Raw genomic sequence first — 21887 nt, 5'->3', positions numbered from 1 at the left:
CGTTAAGACTTAAAACGAACAGAAATTGTTACGTATATTAGGGGGTTTGCCCCCTAGTCAATACCTAAACTCTTTAAGCTAAAGTTTTTTTTTAGAACTTTCAAAAGAGCTATCTATTCTATTTAAACAGACTTTGTGATTCAGGGATTTGTGATTCGAACAAAACTCGAACTTTAGCGTAAACAGCAAGGTATTTACTAGGGGGCGCCCCCCCACACATACTTAATAATTTCTGTTCGTGTTATGTTTTAATGTTGCTCCTTACTTTCAGTTTAAAAAACTTTTTTTTTTATTTAATAACAAAAAGAAGTAGGATTTTCTGCGCATTTAATCGCCAAAATGTTTTGATCGTAAAGAGTAACTATTTCTTGCAATTAAGTTTTTAGTCTTTTTCAGTGTGTGCAGTGCTTAAACAAACCATTTTCAGGAAGTCTATGCTTTATTTTTTTGTAAAATAAATTGCAACCTAAGCCTAATCTGTATCTAAATCAATGTATATAAAGAATGATTCAGAAGATTAGAGAAAAAAAAGAAATAAATATGCAATTAAATATTCTTTTTATAGATGCTAAGCCATGTTCTTTGTGCAGCCATACACAGCGTTGTGACCCCAGTTCCAAAACTCTTTGTTTTTGTCAAACAACAGCAGATAACTGTTCTGATTTCCCAGATCTAAAAACGCTCAGAGATGACATTAATGAAGATCAATTTGAAGAAAGCTTACGAGCTTTCAGGAATGAAGAAAAGAACTCTAGAGGTAATATAACCAATTCTATAGTAATATTAATATTCTAGCCCAATAGCAAAATTTTAAAACCCAGATAAGTACACTTTTAGTGATTTTGGAATGCTAATGATGAGCTAAGACATTGTTTTGTTGCACCAATTTGAGCAAAGGTTTGGCCATGCTATTCTTTTTATTATTCGTGTTCTTTTCATCAAATTACGAAAATAATAAGAATTCCAAATAGGTATAGGTCCTTTTATTAGACACTGAAACGAAAATATAAAACAAAGACTCTAAATATTTCTATGACACAGTCGGTCATGATGATGATGATGATAACCGACTGTGTCATCGAAATATTTAGAGTCTTTGTTTTATGTCTTCGTTTCACTGTCTAATAAAAGGACCTATCCCTATTTGGAATTCGTATTATTTTCGTCATAGAAAAGGCAGTGTGGTCATGGAGAATAATAGTTTCATCAATTTTTTTTTTCTATTGTTATCTTTTTGGGTATATATATATATATATATATATATATATATATATATATATATATATATATATATATATATATATATATATATATATATATATATATATATATATATATATATATATATATATATATATATATATATATATATATATATATATATATATATATATATATATATATATATATATATATATATATATATATATATATATATATATATATATATATATATATATATATATATATATATATATATATATATATATATATATATATATATATATATATATATATATATATATATATATATATATATATATATATATATATATATATATATATATATCTTGGATTCCAGTCGGCTTACTCCAATCAGCTTGGATTCCAGAAAGGTCTCAGATGCCCAGAGGCTCATCGCCTTTTTGTCTGTAGCGCCGAATCGCGGACGCTACTCCAGGAAATCTCTTGCCTCGATTTATTGTTCAGTCTGCTCACCACACATAACCTACCTTGCCGGTGCATCCCACATGCTGTCAGTGAGAGACACTGAAAACATCAAAAAGTGCTACTATAAATTTGCGAAATTTTTACTGTATATACCCAAGCGTTATAGGAATTCCCGCCTTGAAAAATATGGTCTGTAGGGTTCCATCTAAACAATGGTCTAGAATTTGGAAGTGACCCAGTGCTAAAAGCCAATTCCGATGGACGACGTTTCTCACCTGCATTTACTTGAGTGTCGTGAACTACACTGAGTGTTTTATCTTTATCTTTTTGAAGCTGGCTTTTCTTTTTCTTTTCTTTTTTTCTTTTTGTAGTGCTCCACTATAATCTATTTTTGTAGATTTTGAGTGATTAAATGTTATTATTATATATATATATATATATATATATATATATATATATATATATATATATATATATATATATATATATATATATATATATATCTTGGATTCCAGTCAGCTTAATCCAATCAGCTTGGATTCCAGAAAGGCCTCAGATGCCCAGAGGTTCATCGTCTTTTGCTCAGAAGTGCCGAATCGGGCGGATCGCCACTCCAGGAGATCTCTCTTGCCTCGATTTATTGTTCAGTCTGCTCACCACACATAACCTACCTTGCCGGGTGCATCCCACAAACTGTACTGGTGAGAGACAGAGAGCTGTCTTTTTTCTTTTCTTTTTTCTTTTTTGTAGTGGCTCCACTATAATCTATTTTTGTAGATTTTGAGTGATTAAATGTTATTATTATATATATATATATATATATATATATATATATATATATATATATATATATATATATATATATATATATATATATATATATATATATCTTGATTCCAGTCAGCTTAATCCAATCAGCTTGGATTCCAGAAAGGTCTCAGATGCCCAGAGGTTCATCGCCTTTTTGTCTGTAGCGCCGAATCGCAGACGCTACTCCAGGAAATCTCTTACCTCGATTTATTGTTCAGTCTGCTCACCACACATAATCTAACTTGCCGGTGCATCCCACATGCTGTCAGTGAAAGACACTGAAAACATCAATAAGTGCTGCTATAAATTTGCGAAATTTTTACTGTATATACCCAAGCGTTATAGGAATTCCCGCCTTGAAAAATATGGTCTTAGGGAGCCATCCAAACAATGGTCTAGAATTTGAAATAATTCAGTGCTAAAAGTTAATTCCGATAGACGACGTTTCTCACCTGCATTTACTTGAGTGTCGTGAACTACACTGAGTGTTTTATCTTTATCTTTTTGAAGCAGGTTTCTTTTTCTTTTCTTTTTCTTTTTTGTAGTGCTCCACTATAATCTATTTTTGTAGATTGTGGGTGATTAAATGTTATTATATATATATATATATATATATATATATATATATATATATATATATATATATATATATATATATATATATATATATATATATATATATATATATATATATATATATATATATATATATATATATATATATATATATATATATATATATATATATATATATATATATATATATATATATATATATATATATATATATATATATATATATATATATATATATATATATATATATATATATATATATATATATATATATATATATATATATATATATATATATATATATATATTATAATATATATATATATATATATATATATACACACACACACACACACACACACACACACACACACACACACACACACACACACACACACACACACACACACACACACACACACACACACACACACACATATATATATATATATATATATATATATATATATATATATATATATATATATATATATATATATATATATATATATATATATATATATATATATATATATATATATATATATATATATATATATATATATATATATATATATATATATATATATATATATATATATTGTAGAGAGTTCAACATCAGTTTTGTTATAGAAAAGATATGTAGTAGTAACAAGTTTAACTTCTGACACTTGATGCTTACTTTTTGCTATATAAAGTAAACCTAAATATAATTACAACAACAAAATTTAATTGCGATACCAAAAGTTAAATAAAGAGAGACTTAAAGCGTAAGTCAAGCACAAAACAAACTTGAACTTTCAACAATAGCCAAAGTCCTTTCCTTAGACCTTCGTTCCGCATGTGGCATCAAATATGCTCAGGGCATTGATTCCTGATATCCCAAATATGATTAGGTCATCGATCAATTACAGCTACAAAATCCTCCCGCTCTAGTTTGATTTAGGTATAAAGCCTACAAAGATCTGCCTGAAGCTGCCCTACTGTGTGTTCTGGAATCTTCTTCTGTGTCGCATGCCTGGCAAGTTTGCCACCTACTTGTGATTCATCACTATTTCTAGTTGTTTTTTTTTACTGTATAGGGATTTTTCTTCTAGCTCGTTTAGCTTGTATCTAGTAATTATTCCCAAATATAGTGATTTTATATCATATAGTACATAAAATCAAGCGAAGGAATTATCCAAGAAGCTAATTATTGAATTTGCACACAAGCAACGATACGGTTCAATAGTAACTGAAATTCTAGAAAAATGAATTTTTATAATAATAGATATATCAAGATGATTTGCCCATTATGCTGATTCTAAGTGTATAAGGTTCATTAAGTTTAGTGTTACCCATCAAAGGCAACGAACCTGAGAAACTTTACCTGATTTTCAAAAAAGGGGGAATACCTTTTTTAAACAAGTTTTTTCAACTGAAAGTAACGAGCAGTATTAAAACTTAAAACGAACAGAAATTTTTACGTAATTTGTGGGGGAGGGGGGGGGGCAGCCCACTCCTCAACGCTTTGCTCTTTAGGCTAAAATTTGAACTTTATCCCAATTCCTTAAGAACGACTCCTGAAATAAACGGGTTCTTTTAATCAGAACAATAAGAAGTTTTTTTTTTTAAGTAATGAAAATTTTTAGCGTAAATAGTGATGTTTCGAGGAGGGGCAACGGCATCATATGCGCAACAATTCCTGTTGGTATTAAGTTTTAATGTTGCTCCTTACTTATAGTTGATGAATTTTGTTTTTCTTTTATAATTTTCTACCTAAGATGGGTACTAGGACTTTCCCTTAAATTATCTGTTTCCTGTTTTCTTAAGACTATTGGTTTGATATCACCACCCCTGCAGAAAAAAATAGACGAATTTCAATCTGTCATATCTTTAGAGTATATGTTACTCATAGTCCAAGTCACTCTTTAGTTGCACTTTGTTAACAAGAAATGTTAAAAAATTTAAAACTCCGCATTCTTGTAGATGGGAGCTTGAAAAATCTACGCTAAGGGACTATTTTGTTCAGAATTCTTTTCATTTAAATGTTGCTAGAGTTTCTTTTTTTATTGAGTTTTGGTTACTATTAGCCCAGATCGTTCCTTGCTTACAGTCTGTCACTCTGAACTGATTGTCATCGAAGTTTCATTTTTTAGAAAATTGGGTACTACCAGCATATAATTAAAGATGACATGACTGAATTAAAGATGACAAACAAAAATATGAAAATACAAGTGTAACGCACTCCTTTTGGGTTAGAACTAGACAAATAAACTGAGAATAAAAAAAAAATTCGCTTAGATTTGTAGCGATATAAAAAATAGACTGGCATTAATTGTGGTAATAAAGATTGACCGCATCAAATTTAATATTATGCTTTAAGGCTGTGAACTTACACCTTATAAGTTCTCCGACAGCACCACTTATAGCGCTAAAGACTGTGCCATATTTAATATTATTCTTTAAAACTATGGCGATTAAGATGCGCCAAACGTGGCAATGCAATCTGGGGCTACGAAAGTAATACTATGATTTAAAGTTTTGTACCGATTGCACCACTCGCTGAAAGCGAGAAAACAAAATACGCAACTATAGTGGGTTGAAAATTCTCCAACTATCGATTTGGGAGCGTAACCTCGTTTCCTCGGGTTATCACCGTGTCGATTACCTCTAATGCTAAGCAGAAATCAGATTCCTGGGAGCGCTACCGATGGAGACCTACGAACTAATTACCTGCCGTGCGACTAGATACAGACGTATAAAATAAAATAAACACAAATAGAAAAGCAATAGTTTTATTGAGACTTACATTTAGGTGTACAACAGTGCTTCACTTAAACTGACAACGACAAAGGCAAGGATAAAATTGGCTTTCAAAAATAATGATGATGGCAATAAAGACAATCCATAATAGAAACGAAAAATAGTTTTTTTCACTATATCACACAAATACAGCTTCTGCGCTCTACTAGCCTTTTCACGATTGGCCCAAGTCCTGTGGAGGGGGCTGCTACCTTGTACTTATGTTTGCAAACTCACTTCATTATGCTCACTAACCGTCCAATAATTTGTTTTAAATGTATCTGATGATTAAACGTTATAACTTAAGCTTCCTGAGAAACTTTGTCTCTAGCATCTTTTTTTTTTTACCAAATATCTTAGCGAAATTCAAAACCGAATAGCGTCGTTGTTTGGCTGAGGCTAAAATGCAATTTCTCTTTTTGCTGATTACTTTTCTTTTTTTGAAACTAGATTTAAACTTAATTAGAGGAAATCGGAATTATCTTTAGAAAGAAAAAGATTTTATTTTTTTGTATTTTAAATATTTCACATTTTACTCACGGTACAGATTGTTTCATATGCGATCGAGTTTGCTGCTTTTTTCAACCTGATTTTTTTTGTGGGGTTCAATATTCTAGTTCATTGAGCCAAGAATGGCAACCTTGAAGCTGAGATTCTCAACAAATTGACGATTCATCCAAAAATACCAAAACTTTCCAAAAGTAAAAAAAAATGTTGTACTCGAGATTGCATAAATTGGAGCTGCGATTGCAAAGATTGTCATCTAGAATGTCAAAAGCATCAGAGGAAAATTAATGTATAATCATCCCTGAATGCCAAGATCTTCCAAGGCTGCGCTTATATTATGGGTGCTGCAGGGCAATAGCGTCCCTCTTATTGCAGAAATTTGTTTCGGGTACTATAGAGGCTTGTATATGCACTCGTCCCAGCACAAAAGACAGAAAGGATGGGAAAAGAGGGCATTAGGATCGTCGTCAGAGTTTTTTTTTAAGGTAAATAAAGAACTCAAATTAAAGCCATGGAAATAATAACCTTATAAATAATTTGTAAAGGATGTTTAAACTTTTCAATTTGTTTAAATATTCCTTGAGTTTCAAGATTGTGTCATATCATTTTCAAGTTTCTGAGGCATAATGTAGCAAGTCAAGCATTCGTTCCTAAAGGGTCACTTAGCTAAAGCAAAATAAATCTTTAGTGCAGAAATATATTTCAAGCTTCATTTAGCTAATTTTATTCACTTGATGTCTGATAGAATTAAGTATGGCGACGTTTAATCGCAAATATACTGCACGTATACGTATATTGCAGAAAAACGATCGATATTGGCATTTTTTTTAAACCTTCATTTAACTAAGCTTAATAATGTGAGGGTTGATAAAAAATATTTCTGGTGGTGGGGGTGGGTGTTTTCTTGAAAAAGCTCACTTCTACGCTTTAAATTTTAAATTCCCATGAGCAATCAAATGGATATAGAAGAGCGTCAGTGGGTATGTATAGATTAATCTCTAAATTCCCTTCATTTGTATGAAGCTTGAGAAAAGGTGCTGTAGAGGGATAGTTCATTTCTTATCACAGAAAAATACTTGATTAAAAAAAAAAAAACATTCATTTGCTTACCGGCACAAAAAATTGAGATATAAAGGTGATGTTGAGCGTGGCCAGAGAATTTCAAAGAAGTAGGTGGCAAGTGTTACCAGTAACTGTTTTCTTATTAACGTTTAAATGGATATACTTAGTCAAATTGTTTATTTTTTGTGTTAATATTAAGCAAAACTCTCGAAATAAGGAATCTGGGACAACATACATATCAAAAGAAAAAAACCACGTATGATGATACCAAATATACATAATTAGTTGAGTCTAAAACCCAACAAAAAGAGTTATTAACCTTAGAAATTTTTTTTCCATTTGTAAAAACAGGGAGAAACATCCCCCATTGGATAGGTGATCTTGGTGAACAATTAAACCATCAAATTCAGTGGACCATAATACCCTAATGTAGAAGTTTCACTCTCATATCGTTTGCTTTATTTTTCCTTCAAAGCAACAGTAACCAACCAATAATCACAGGCACCGCAATACCTAAGTGAACTGCCTGCCTAAGTGAACTGCTATGTGGACATAATGTATAATTTATTATTATTTTTTTTTTTTTTGGTTCGTTTGAACTAGAGTTCATTGTATAGAAGTTGTCCTAGAAACTTAAAAAGGGCTCATTGGATTGTAAAATCAAAAGGATAGTGGCGTTTTTAATAGTCAAAAGCGATTGATGGGCAACCAGCTCCCCTCCCTACGCCAATCATTCCCCAAAGTACATCTAATCAAAATTTTGAGATAATAATTTTTTTAGCATCGTTGAACGATCCGGAAATTATGTTTTCGAGGATTACAACCCCCCATATCTTTCAGGGCAAGAGTAGCAAATCATGCCCCGGGGCATATAAGGTTTTTTTTATGGAAAATGGTGGTTGTATAAACCTCGGAAGGGTTCATTCGATAGGAGATTTCAAGTTGTAGTGCCCTTTTTAATACTTGAAAGTTTTTTTTTAGAACAACCAGAACCCCCCCCCCCCATGCACATCATTTCCCTAAACAAATTGTGACGGGAATCATTTCCCGTCATAAAACAAATCTTGAAGAAGAGAGAAAATAAGGAAATAACAGCCAGTGAAAAAAAGAAGAAAATATTAAGCAAATATTTCGGTTGAGACCTTCGCTCAACCGTCTTCAGTGCAGAATAATAAAAATGCTGATAAAAGTCCAAAGGAAAATATAAAAAAAACTCAAAATATAGGCCCTACACTGAAACTAATTATTTACCTAAACACATCCAATCAAAACTTTGAAATAGTGGTTTTGTTTATTTTAGTTGAAAGGTCTAGTAATTATGTCTTTGAGGATGAAAACCCTCTCCCCCACAGACCGTAAGGCAAAGGTTGTACTTGATGCCCTGGGAGCATATAAGGATTTATGAAAAGGGTTTTCGTGTAAACTTTGCAGGGTTTTCGTATAAACTTTGGATTTTTAAGAGTCAATGTGGTCGGAGGGCAAATAACCCCTCCCCTACACGTCCTCTTTTCCGGACTTGATAGATATTTTCTGATAGCCAGTCTATTCAAAATAGTATGAAGATCTTGTAAAAGGAAAATTGGAGGGGAATCAATAATCAGCGGCAAGGGTTATAAGGTATACCCCGGGGGCATATAATATACTCTGGAATGGTGGTTGTATAAACTTGTAGAGGAAGCTCTTTTAAGTGGAAACTGAATATTATACTTCCCTTTCAAGAGTCAAAAGCGATAAAGGGCGATGAAACCCCACTCCCAGACACCCTCTGTTCCTCAAAGGCATCTAATCATTATTAAAACATGGCCATCTTGTTCAAAAAAGTCCAAAGGTCATATAACATTGCATCCAGAGTTGATGCAACCCACCAAATTCATGGGAAAAGAGTATCCCCTTTTTAATTGTAAAAATTGATTTGAGGGAATAAAGAAACTCCCCCCCCCCCACCCCTAAGCCCAATTCCTAATACAAACATCTAATAAAAATTTGAGACATCTTTTTTCTTCAGCATTATTAGTCAATCAATCAATCAATCAATTTATTTCTTAATGGCAACAGAAAAAGAATTATAGGCACATCCTTCAGGGGCTGTATTATTGGCGATTCATTCATTGTTTACATGAAGCATGTTTTTTACTTTCAGTAAAAATTATTATTACTCTCCAAAAAGAAAAAAGACATTCGGGTGAGCCTTTCCAAGAATGTTGAAGGAAATCCTCAATTAAATCAAAACACGTTTTTTGTGTGTCAAAAAAGTTTAACTCGGGAAAGACTAAGTATATTAACTTGGAACTTTCAGGAAATAATAAGCAAGATGCCCAGTTTACAAAAAAGGTAATATTTACCTGCTACTACCACTACTGCTACACCTACTACCACTACTACTACCAACAATGCTACTCCTACCACACTACATTTAAAAAATTGAGGGGATATTTGAACGATATCAAAAGACATTATTTGGTTGCACATTACCTAAAGAGCGAATTTCAAGAAAGGATTTTTACATTTAATCGGAACTTTCAGAAAATACTTAAAGGGGAAGATCAATTGACCAAAAGACAATATATGTGCACTTCTATTAATAATACTCCTACTTCTACATTTGCTCCTACGGCTATTTCAACTACTATTTCTATAACAAATAATTATAAAGCTAAGAGTACTAAGATGTAAATTTAAAGAAGTACTTAAATATATAGGTTATCAGAGGACATATTAGCATTATCATAGCAACGGCTAATGGTAATAAATTGGAACTTCCAGGACCTGATAAGAGGGATGTTCAAGTGACCATAAGGCAATACGTTAATACTACTTCTGCTACTAGTACTAGTGTTATTACTACTAATACTACTACTGTTAATTCTAATACTACTACGGTACTACTATTACAACTATGGTTAATGGTATAAAGGGGAAATTCTTAGGGAATTTTAAGAGGGAAAGGTGAACTGAATCACAACACGCCGTATGTATGCAGTTTGTGAAAAGGGAGTATCAACAATATCTTGAGAACAGTTTGTTGCATCAAATTCAAACTCCTAGGGCATATTTCAGAAGATTTTCAATTAACCAAAAGAAAATATTTTCATCCTGTTGTAACTGCTTCTACTCGTACTATTACTATAGCTATTATTATTACAACTGCTGCTAATAATTCTGTCATTAAAGCTAATACCACTACTTTTAATTTTACTGCAACTAATACTACTGCTATTACTACAACCGGTTGTACTACTAGTTCTAGTAAAGATAAGGGAATTAAGGGGGAAAATTTAGTAACATTGAAACTGCATTAACTAAATGGGATGCCCAAACAGGTTATCGAGAAGAAGTATCAGCAATGCTTCAGAAATTATCGATGGTATTGAATTGAAATTCACAGTGCATGTTGAAGAGAAAGTTGAATAAAAAGAAAGGCGTTATGTTCATACTACTGCTAATACTGCTACTACTACTACACCCTGTTGCTACTACGCCAAACTTCTACGCCAATAATAATATCCAAACTTCTAATTTCCAATAGCCTATCAAACTTCCAAATGTCTAACAGTCAAAATAATATCCGAACAAACATCCAATAACCAATTTTCTATTTGAAATCGTAACCCAGTATGTCTACAAATGGTAATTACATGGTTTAAATTGCCAGCAGTGGTTGCTGCAAAAGAGTAGTAATAACGAACTGAACATATTTATTTAATCTGTTAGCCAGAATAAAGGCAAAGCATCTGATTCCTGTCTTAACTGAGTGCTAGTGATTTTAATTTTTCTTTTAAATGTTTGTTAAGGTCAAAGAATTCTGGGATATATTAAAGAAAGAAAGAAGCAATTTTTTTCCTTTTTTGGTCGGTATTTTGCCCCATTCATCTAAAGCGTTTGATTTTTATGTGAAAATACTGTCTTATTTTCAAATAGATTTTAAAATAAAATAAAAAACATAGAAAATGTTTTCTATGTATGTATATCTTGAATATAAAAAATCTTCTATTTTAATTTTTATTCAATGAGGCTTTTTTATTTTCCTTTACAATTCAGTCTTCTACTTTGCCTTATCTTTTTTATCAATTTCTATCATTGGAGACTCAAAACAGAATTTCGATCGAAATAATAATTAACACCAGCAAGAAGAATACAAACAAATTGTCAACAACAGTTCAAATGACAGTGAAGCACTCAAGGCAAGATTTATATCGCTCCTAGAAGCAACCTTTAAGGGTATCAAATTTTAACTTGTTACAAACAAAAATGGTACCCTTCACACCAAAATTGAGGTGAAATAGAGTAGTTAAAGTGTAAAAATAATTTTCATTTGAAAATAAGCTATTGAGAGTCAGCGACCCATCTTCCTAATTGAGGAGTACTGCAACAAAAACGATCTTGTAAATTAAATACTCAAATAAAACTTAAATATTTTTACATTACCAGTTTTGATATCTGAAAAGAACAGAACATGCTAATCAGATAAAAAAAATGACACTGTATACTTTTTGGGATACGATATAGATGCAAGAGCCCAAAAATGTGGATGGGAAATATCCTATATAACCCCCAAACCATACTAAAGGGATGCCTTGAGGATTTGTTTTTGTAGGCTCACATTTCCCCAGTACTTTGGGACGCACCAGATTTCTTCAATGTAAGCGTTAATTATTGATATTTTTCAGTCAACAAATGGTTAGGCCACCCAAACCATTTTCATTCTTATTCATTAAGAAAATAATAAATATATATATATATATATATATATATATATATATATATATATATATATATATATATATATATATATATATATATATATATATATATATATATATATATATATATATATATATATATATATATAATCAAGAGGTAACCAATATTTTCCTCATTCAAGACTCAGTAGAATCTTTGTCTAATTATAATTATCCTAGTTTATCACTGGCTAGCTAGGGTCTTGGAGATCAGTAATTTACAATCTCTGGAATTGGTCAGTCGAGAGTGTCCAGTAAGAAAGCACTTGTTTGGTATGCATCTATCCAGGGTGCTAGGTTCTGAGAAGATACTCCGCAGCTAGACCCCGGGGCCGTGCCGACGGATTGACCGAACGCCGCCGACGAGAGGCCCGGTCGAACGCCGCCGAAGTGTCGTACCGCCGCCGGCGTGCCGCAGGCGCGCCGCCGCTGGCAGAGGTGGCGGCGTTATGTCGACGTCAAATTGATTTTGCGACAATTCTTTATTGCGTCAACCGCAAAGTCGGAGCTTTTTCTTCTCGTGTGGTTAGTATTTCGATTTGCCTGATTAGAAATCAAGCAGGGCGTGCATTATCCCCGAATTTTCGGGTATTTTCCCAAAAATCTATGCGTCGCCCCGAAACAAAATTTGGTTCCCCAAATCCCCGAAAATCACGCAATCACGGTGCCACCCCTAGCGATTTATCACCAGTGACTTTCCCTGCCAAATATTACTTTGCATTCCATAATTCTTCACTACTTTCTTGTTCATTAATTTTCGTCTCTTTTGTTACTTTGCATAAAAACCAGACAGATGCAATATGCAATTGCAAATATTGTAATATACACAGTTCTTCATGTGTTGACAAAAAAAAGGATCGTCTTTATGAAATGAGTTTAAGTCATTTCAAATGCAGTTTCCTAATCGCTATTTCTTACATCATTCGTAGTCAAGAATTTTATTTTCAAGTTGAATAGAATTATAGAACGCATTCACTACTATACAGCTTCAGCCTTCAGTTGTATTTTGAAATTGACAGCCGACAGATTGTTTCTACAGCTGAATTGTAAGTTTGCAGATTTTTTTTTTTTGATGTTTTTCGATAAGATTTTCTTAAAGTTTAATACTCAATTGTTGAACCTTGATAGAAACTACGATCTTCTTTCTGAAATATTTTTACCCCCCCCCCCCTAAAAAAAAAACCTTTCTATTGAGACAAAATTTAGCTATAGACTAAGCTATGTATAAGGTTGGGGAATTAAAGTTTGACCCGGAAGTTACCCCAAAAATATGCTTCATAAATAAATTGTAAATTATTTCATATAGGGGGGGGGGATAGGAGGCTATCATTTTTAAATGATAATACCTCATTTTTTTATTGAAAGCAGGGATGCCAAAAAGATAATTATTTTTTTCGTTTAAAGTGAAAAAAAATGACAGAAGAAAATGATATCAAATTCCCTGGGAAACCATTGACATATTTTAATAGACCCAGGGCCCCCCATTAGGACTTAATTCATTGTCTTATGTATTTTGCGATTTCTCATAGGCTACTGACCTAATTTGGCTTTTGTGTGTGCTCCCTTTTAATTAGATTCTTTGGATCTTCTTGAATGCCACGGCAAATCTATGACTCAGTTTTTCAGTAATTTGAGGTATATATGAATAATTTCTACATTTTTGTTGTTGTCTTTGTACCTCTTTACTCATACCCTCAATTTTTTTCAAGGAACACTAAGCTGTTTAACGTTATTTTGCGTGTTTGTTTGAACCATACAGTGACCTAGTTAATTATTAAGTAAATTATTTTTCTAATGAAAGCTGAGAAGGTATCCTACGAAGGTGGTATCCAGAGAGGGGGGGGGGTAGGGAGGTATTACATTTAAATGATAATATCTCGAATTTTTTTTTATTGAAAGCAGGGATCCAAAAAAATTAATTTTTTTTAATTTATAGCAGAAATGGCATCCTATCAGGGTGGTATCCCCGGGGGGGGGGGTAGTGAGGTATCATATTTAAATGATAATACCTCGATTTTTTTTTTGAAACCAGGGGTGCCAATAAGTTAATTTTTTTTTATTTAAAGCGGAGACGGTATCCTATCAAGATGGTATCCAGAGGGGGGGGGGCATAGGGAGTTATTATATTTTTTTTATTGAAAGCAGGGATGCCAAAAAGTTGAAAAGTTGACAAAAATTAACAAGATTTTTGTGAGTTATACTTGATTCAGCACTTGCATGGTTTTGTCGTCCAAAGGGAGAGGGACATATGCGTCCATCCCGGTTTTTTTTCTGATTGGTGAAATAGGTTTAATTTGAAAACACTCATTCATAAGTACTAGGCATATTTACCCTAAAACAAGACGGTTTGACAAAAGAAATATCAACTTCACCACCTAACGTTGAGCTCGAGTAACAATAGCGCCCTTGGTCCAGTTCCCAAGTTACATTAAAAGGCCAGGTCATAATAAAAGCTTTCAATTTGGGAGGTTCAAGGAAGAGTCTTTGACAGTCTTATGACCTCAGGGTACTAGATGTTACAACGTTCTTAAGTATCTACAGTGGTTTAAAAAATACGATCACCCCACAAATGATTACCAAAAATATGCACAGATATAACACATGTAACATTTGGAATATTATAACAATTTTTTCAAAGCTTTGAAGAAAAGCAAAAAAGGCTAAATACCCCTAACTACGCTTAAAAGCTATTTTAAAAAGAAACTCTTTGGAGATTTCCATTGAAATGACCATAGCAGAAGCTTTGAGCCTGGGTGGGGATCAAAGAAGACGCTTTGAGTATTTTGACCACATGTGACTTATTGTTGCGACTTTCTTAAATTTGGTAATTTTTATTAGCATTTGGAAATCAAAGCTTAAACTTAATAACTGATATGAAGTGTCTTAACATTTCGCTTGAATTAAAAGTCACGAACTAGGAAAAAAATCTTAACATCTTCCTTGAGCTACTTCATTCTGCATATTTAATTAAGTTGCATTTAAAACGGATGAGCTTTTCATCTTTTACCTAAGAAAATAGATGGCACTTCATTTTTCTTCATACCGAATAAACCATTAAGCGTTTTTAATTGAAATGTTCTCATGTGAAGTGTTCATCATGTATTTTTCAATTTGATAAATTTACTCCTTTTAGATTAAGTTTATAATTTGACTGATATTAAGTATTTATCTGTTAATAATTTGGAATGAATCCCCAAAAGAAAAATGAATAATATCCAAAAGAGCAGCCAAAACCAATAAAAAAGCAGCAGTTCAGCCTTAGCCTACATGACATTTATTCTATAAAGAAGCCAAAAAAAACTTTAAAATGCATTTTTTTTTAATTGTTATTTAAAACCAGTTTTAATACAAAGAAGGCTTTTTAGGAATCCAAAAGAGCAAAAAAAAAAACCAATCAATATCAAAGTCGCCCATTTCACCTGTTTTAAAGGTGACAAAACAAATATAGGCAAAGGGCATTATGAAAAAATTAAGCTTCTAAGTTCAAAGTTATATTCAAAGTTTTTACCCAGATAACTGACAAATTTTGGGATACGGTATTTGAAGTTTTGCATGCAGTAATGCTCGATGAAAAAAAACCAACTAATTTTGATAATTATTTATGTTAAGAATACATAGCTAATTAGATACTTCAACTACTCGTATTATGCAAGGGTTCTGAAACGTCACAGCCATTTCGTTTCTACCTGATTTCTACTTCTCTTGATGAATAACGAAGAAGACCAGTTTCCGGCCAGCGACTTGTGAATTTTTGAACTCATGACTAGGCTCGAATCTTTTGTAAATCTAAGCTGTGATTTGAGAAAGACTGATGAAAACACTAATGTTTGCTGTCAACATTGATCGTGCCGGTGGCGCGCCGCCGACATCTTATAGGCGGCGCGGCGTGGCGCGCTATTTTTGGCCCCTCCGCCGCCGGTGTTCCCTCATCGCCGCGGCCCCGGAGTCTATCCGCAGCTAAGCTTGGGTCAAAGAAATTGCCCTTATAAAGACCGTGGACACGCACAAATTGTAAAACAATGCCTAAATAAAATTTCAATAAGTTTAAAATTATTATTAAAGACAATTTCGAAGTAATGTGTTTAGTTCCAAGCAAAATGCAAATGAATCACCTACTCTTGTTTGGGCTTAAGTTATGCAGCAAACACCACTTTTTACTCATAATAATTTTTGTACCTTTTAATTTGGCTTTTTGAACGGTTTTAATATCACACTGTTCACTACCTAGAATTTTTTTTTATTGGTTACAAAGAAAAACTTAAATACTAATCAAAATATATTTTCACCTTAATCATCTAAGCTGCATATTTGTTATTCTACAGAATTCGTCAATATTACTGTTACTACTATCATTACGACAACGACCTGCATGAGGTCAACACAACTACGCATGCTGCTTCTCCTTCCCAATCAAGCAATAAATATCCTGGAATCTACGTTTTCCATCAACTTTCTTAAGTCTAGCGTAGGAACCTTTCGTCATTTTGGTTTTGCTGTTGAATAGTTGGTGGTAACGAACTGTAAGTAACGAGTGACCCAGCTCAATAGTATTCGAAACTCTAAAAAACGGAATTTTGATACAAATAGATATATCAAAAGAATGAGCTTTCTATGCTAATTTCAAATATATAAATTTGATTAAGTTTAGTTTTACCTTTCAAATGTTACAAGCCTGACAAAATTTTCCTGATTTTCGAAAACAAGGGAAAACACCCCCTAAAAGTCAAGTGATCTTAATGAAAATCACACCATAAGATTCAGCGTATCGGAGAACCCTACTGTATAGGTTTCAAGCTCCTATCTGCAAAAATGTGGAATTTTGTATATTTTTTTTTGCCATAAGAAAGATCACGGATGCGTCTTCATTTTATTTTATTTTTCCAGGGGTGATCGCATCGACCCAGTGAACCTAGAATACCTGGAGAGGACTCATTTGAACGGAAATTAAAAGTTCTATTGCCCTTTCTAAGTGACCAAAAAATTGGAGGGCAACTAGGCCCTTTTAATCCCAAAATAATCCGATCAAAATTTTGAGATAGCCATTTTGTTCATCATAGTTAAATGGCCCGATAACTATGCCTTTGGGTATAACATGACCCCCCCCCCACAACCCCAGGGAGAAGGTCCTTAAGTTATAAAACTTGTCCATTGTTTGCACATAGTATTTGGAATTAGGGATATATGTATACAATTTCAGGTGGGGTGGGGGTGGGGGATTTCTGCTGTTTTTTTCCACGGGGGAATTTTCTGAGGGGAAGGAAGTTTCCAGGGAGTGAACTTTTCAGCTGAAATTATACACAGTGGGAATTTGCCGGAATTCTTATACAAAATTATTTTTATATGTCTTTCTTTCTCTTTTCTGTCTCAATTTCACGCACGGAGTGGTTAAGAGCAATTGTCCGGGGTAAATTTTCACCCAGATTGAATTGTCTAGAAGATATTTCCGTAGGCAGGGGGTTTATTCGTCAAGGTGGGGCCAGATTTCCTAGCATTATTTAAAAGACGATCAGAAATTAAATAAGAAAAACAAGTTTTTTCAACTGAAAGTACAAGACCTCGATCTTTACGCTAAATTCTAAATTTTGTCCTAATTCTTTAAGAATGACACCTGAAACACAAGGACCGTTTAAATAGAACAATAAGACGCTTTTTCAAAAGTGCTAAGAAACTTTACCGCAAAGAGCGAGGTGTTAAGGAGGGGGGCAACCCCCTTCATATACGTAATAGTTTCTGTTCCTTTTTAGTTTTAATGTTGCTCCTTACTTTCAGTTGAAAAATACTTGTTTTTTTTATTTGATCTTCCAAGGACCAATGCTGGTAAACACTGCTGTCTATAAACCCGGAAACTAAATAAAGATGTATGTTTAGTGCGTCTCCAAAAAACGACAAGGCCTTTCTATAATGTCATCTCTGAAATACATTAGTGATTAATTTTTTACAATGAAAAAATTATTCAACAAATTATATTAAAAATGATAAAAATAAAGACATTTTCAAATATTTTAATTTCCATAACATCGTATAACGAGCTTAATGAATATCAATACTTAAGTCCTTTATTCCCACAAACGCAGAATCAAGACAAAAATCCCAAATAAAAAAGGAATATTTTTTCACCCTTGGAAAACAGGAGACCATCAGTGTTGTTGTTAATTTTAAGTCTCATCTGGTCTTCCAAAAATTTGATCCAAGAGCCTGTATTGGCAAATTCTGAAGTCGTATCTTATCTTGCTGTGATTTCGTTTTTTTTTTTTTTATTGAACTTTATCTGTTACAATTCGGTACGAAATTCAGAAGGACTTATCTTTTATCTTCTAATTTATGTTTCTTTACCAAAAATAAAAAGTTTTAAACAAGGTTAGACTCAATAAACAAGTTCAATTTGACTATTATTTTATTGTCTGACGGCTAAAAAGTTTTTTATTTTTTTATACCCTGTTTGATTCGACAAACATTTTGTAAAATGTTGCACAGCTTTACATGTAACAAACAAAATAAAGCTGAAACAGATCATGACAAAATCCAATAGAGACGTATTTATTTAATCAAAATTATTTTGAAGTGGCTTCAACAGTAATTTTCATGTTTTCAGATATGGCTGAAGGTTTTTTCCCTTGTACTTCTTATCAAGAAAATCTTTGTGATTCGTTGAATGCTGTATGTGTGCCAGCACTAAATTCACTTAACTACACTTGTGAGTGCCAATATCCATATATTGACATCAATGGGATTTGTAAGAGAGCTTATGAGCTGGGAAACAGAATTTATGAAATCACTTTACCGTTAAGAGGTGATTCACCGTGGTCACTTGAATTATTGAATCCCATGTCTCTCCGTTATCGAAGGATGAAAAGAAGTGCGGAAAAATTTGTAAGTTGTTGCAGTTTCCTTTTTCAAAATTGTAGTTTCAGGACTAATTTTACTTTTTATTATGTTTCGACAATGGCATCTAAACATAGATGCCATTTTTCATATTATATGATATTATAAACATTTTCATATTATAAACTCTTTTTTCATATTATACTATAAATAAGCAGAAATTCTACAAAGAGAATATGCTTCAGAACTTCTCAAGTATAAAAATTCTTTATGAAACAAAATATGGTACCAACAGAAAACCCAATTTGTAGTTAATCAATGGTTTAAAATCTCACATCTTCAGATCTTAAACGATTTTTAAATTAAAACAAAATTTTGAGGACTCCGGTTTTGCAGCTCAGACTTTGTTTAACAAAAATCCTAGTTTATTATAATATGACCAGTGACCTAAAATTCTGTCCTGTGGTAGATATAACTTGGTAGGAAGAACAATTGAAATTGACCAGACCATGACTGTGACAGTGTTTAGCGAGAGCTAAGGTCTTAGCACTTTAATTAAGCAAATAATTTAGATCTTAGCAAATAATAATAATATAGATATAAATTTATTTGCGCCTGCTTACAATGGATAAATTGAAAAAAAGCGGAGCACAAAATGAAACAAAAAAAAAGAAGAAAAACATACTTAACACTAAAAATTAAATGCAGGTATTTCATTCACAGAAACAGTTGAGTCAGCGGTGAGTCGTGGAGTTTATTGAGGAATCGTCTTGAGGCTCTTCTTTCTAGATCAATCACCTTGGTTGATGGATCAAGGATTACATATATGGATGAGATCTCCGTGTTAGAAAATCTTAGTGGAAATCCCAGCAAAAATTTTCTATTCTATAGTACATGGTTCGTATTTTTCGACGCTCGGTGAGGGGCAAAATTTCCCACTAGGGTGATATGTACCAGATGGCAGGAGAGATGATGGCGTTGAAGAGTTTTGACTTAATAAATGAATTAAATGACAAATTGCATTCGACAGCTTTTCCATATGCTGAGCTGATAGATTTACAGACTGATTCGGTCAACAAGCCTAGGCGTCTGACCGTACGTGGTACCATGGTATTTTAGGGACTGGGACTGCTGGATTCTGATACTATCAAGGGCGAGATTAGGATTGGTCGAGTTAGTGTCACGAAAAACAATAAATTCCGTTTTTTCTATGTTGACTCGTAGTCCTATTCTTCTGTATAGGTTCACCAGGAGACGAAGATTCTCATGTAGTCCCCTTAGTGTGCTGCTTAGGAGCAACAATTCATCTGCAAAAGAAATGAAACTTAGATCCAAGCCCTTTAAAAAGAACGTCCCACGAACGAGTTTAATTACAGAGTAAATCGCTGAATTGAAGATGATTAGGGCTTAGAGCAGATCTTTGCCGAACTCCTTTGAAGAGCTGAATGGGTTCAGAAAGTTTTTGCTTGCGGTGACCGGCGATTTTTTCCCATCCCAAAGCTAGACGAATATGCGTGTGGGAGTACCAATCATGTAGAACAAGGACAATGCGGGTTTCAACTCCTGAATCGAAGAGGCACCACAGTGCATGCGGGTGGACGACAGAATTGAACGCAGCAGAAATGTCGACGTTGCAGGCAAACAGTGGCTTTTTAACTAAAGATGTAGACCTCAATATTCTTCTTAGCAACCGATGGGCGTGTCCATAGCCCAACCCCTTTCTTAATCTAAGTTGTGTGTCTCCCATTAGAGCGTGCGACGCAATATGGGGCAACAGTACCTTCTCAAATACTTTCTGATAACCGATGAAACTTAATAATAATAATAATAATTTATTTTTACCCTTCTAAGTAGAAACAATGCGCCCTAGAGGAATAAATAAAAAGAAAAGAAAAAAATAAGACAGGAACTACACAAGGACAATAGTAATATTCGAACTAAAAAAAACACACAAGAAACTATTTTTTGATAGAACATATACCTTAACTAGCCTACTACACTTTAATATTCTTTAACTCATAAGAACTAAATTTTAGATAGAAAAATTATCTAAAATTACTAACTTACCCTAAAAAAACTCAAAGGAAAGTCCACTGTTTTTTTTTTCAAACAGTTTACGGAAATTAGTCGATAGCTCATCCATCTTCTCACAAATTTCAAAACATCGTACCACCTAGAGATATAACTATTTTAGTCCAAATGGTAAACTGAAGTATAATTCTTCAAAACCAAAAAACAAAAGAATGGATTGATTACGATCAGTTGTAAAGAAAAACTTGCCAATCGGGGCAAAGAAAAATACATCGGACACAAAGAATGAAATTTAAGGCCTATCCACCATTATTTTTATTGAACTGTCACTAGCAAGTATACCCTAAGATTTAATCAGTGTTTCATTCAAATAATTTATAATAAGTATTGTTGTGGTTTTATCTTAGTTAAATGCTGACAGATGAGAGAAACAGGCCTTATATACAAAGTATCTTGGTGTTGGTGTCAAAGTTAAACATACATAGAGAAAGGAATAATAATTTAAGGTTAGGCTAGACTGGGAAACTAAAATATAGAATATTTCTGTAAGAAGTGGTTTTGGACTATTTGGAGAAAGAAGCTAGAAATCAGGAAAGTTTAGGCCACAGTGTTACCTATATTTTTTATTTTTTTCTTACGGCAAACACAATAAAATTTTTCCTGGGCAAGATGAAAAAAGAGATAGTGGAACATTTGAGAGTAATTACTAATTAAATACAAGGAATATATAAAAATATGTAAGGGAAGCTAGTCAGTGTGGTGATGTACCACAGGAAGAGCTCTTGGAAAATAGAGGGTTGGCAGGAAAAGAGAAGATGGGCGGGAAAAGATTAGTATTACTACAAGTTTGGGGAGTGAATGATGAACGAATCATCATCTACAAGA

General features: G+C 32.9%; 1 protein-coding gene across 1 annotated transcript in view; it reads left to right on the top strand.

Annotated features, from left to right (window-relative positions):
• The window catches only part of LOC148953450 (uncharacterized), a 165073-nt gene that overhangs the window by 89626 nt on the left and 53560 nt on the right, over positions 1-21887 (top strand). Inside the window, exons 5-6 of the mRNA XM_089087964.1 lie at positions 566-757; positions 18742-19019. Coding sequence (XP_088944090.1) covers positions 566-757; positions 18742-19019 — 470 coding nt within the window. The remainder of the gene's footprint in view (positions 1-565; positions 758-18741; positions 19020-21887) is intronic.

This window comes from Artemia sp. Qi Xiang Cuo, chromosome 4 (assembly GCF_049724085.1).
Source record: "Artemia sp. Qi Xiang Cuo chromosome 4, ASM4972408v1, whole genome shotgun sequence".
Lineage (NCBI taxonomy): Eukaryota > Metazoa > Arthropoda > Branchiopoda > Anostraca > Artemiidae > Artemia > Artemia sp. Qi Xiang Cuo.
The sequence above is the reverse complement of the archived record's forward strand: the minus strand, read 5'-3'. Positions and strand labels throughout refer to the sequence as shown.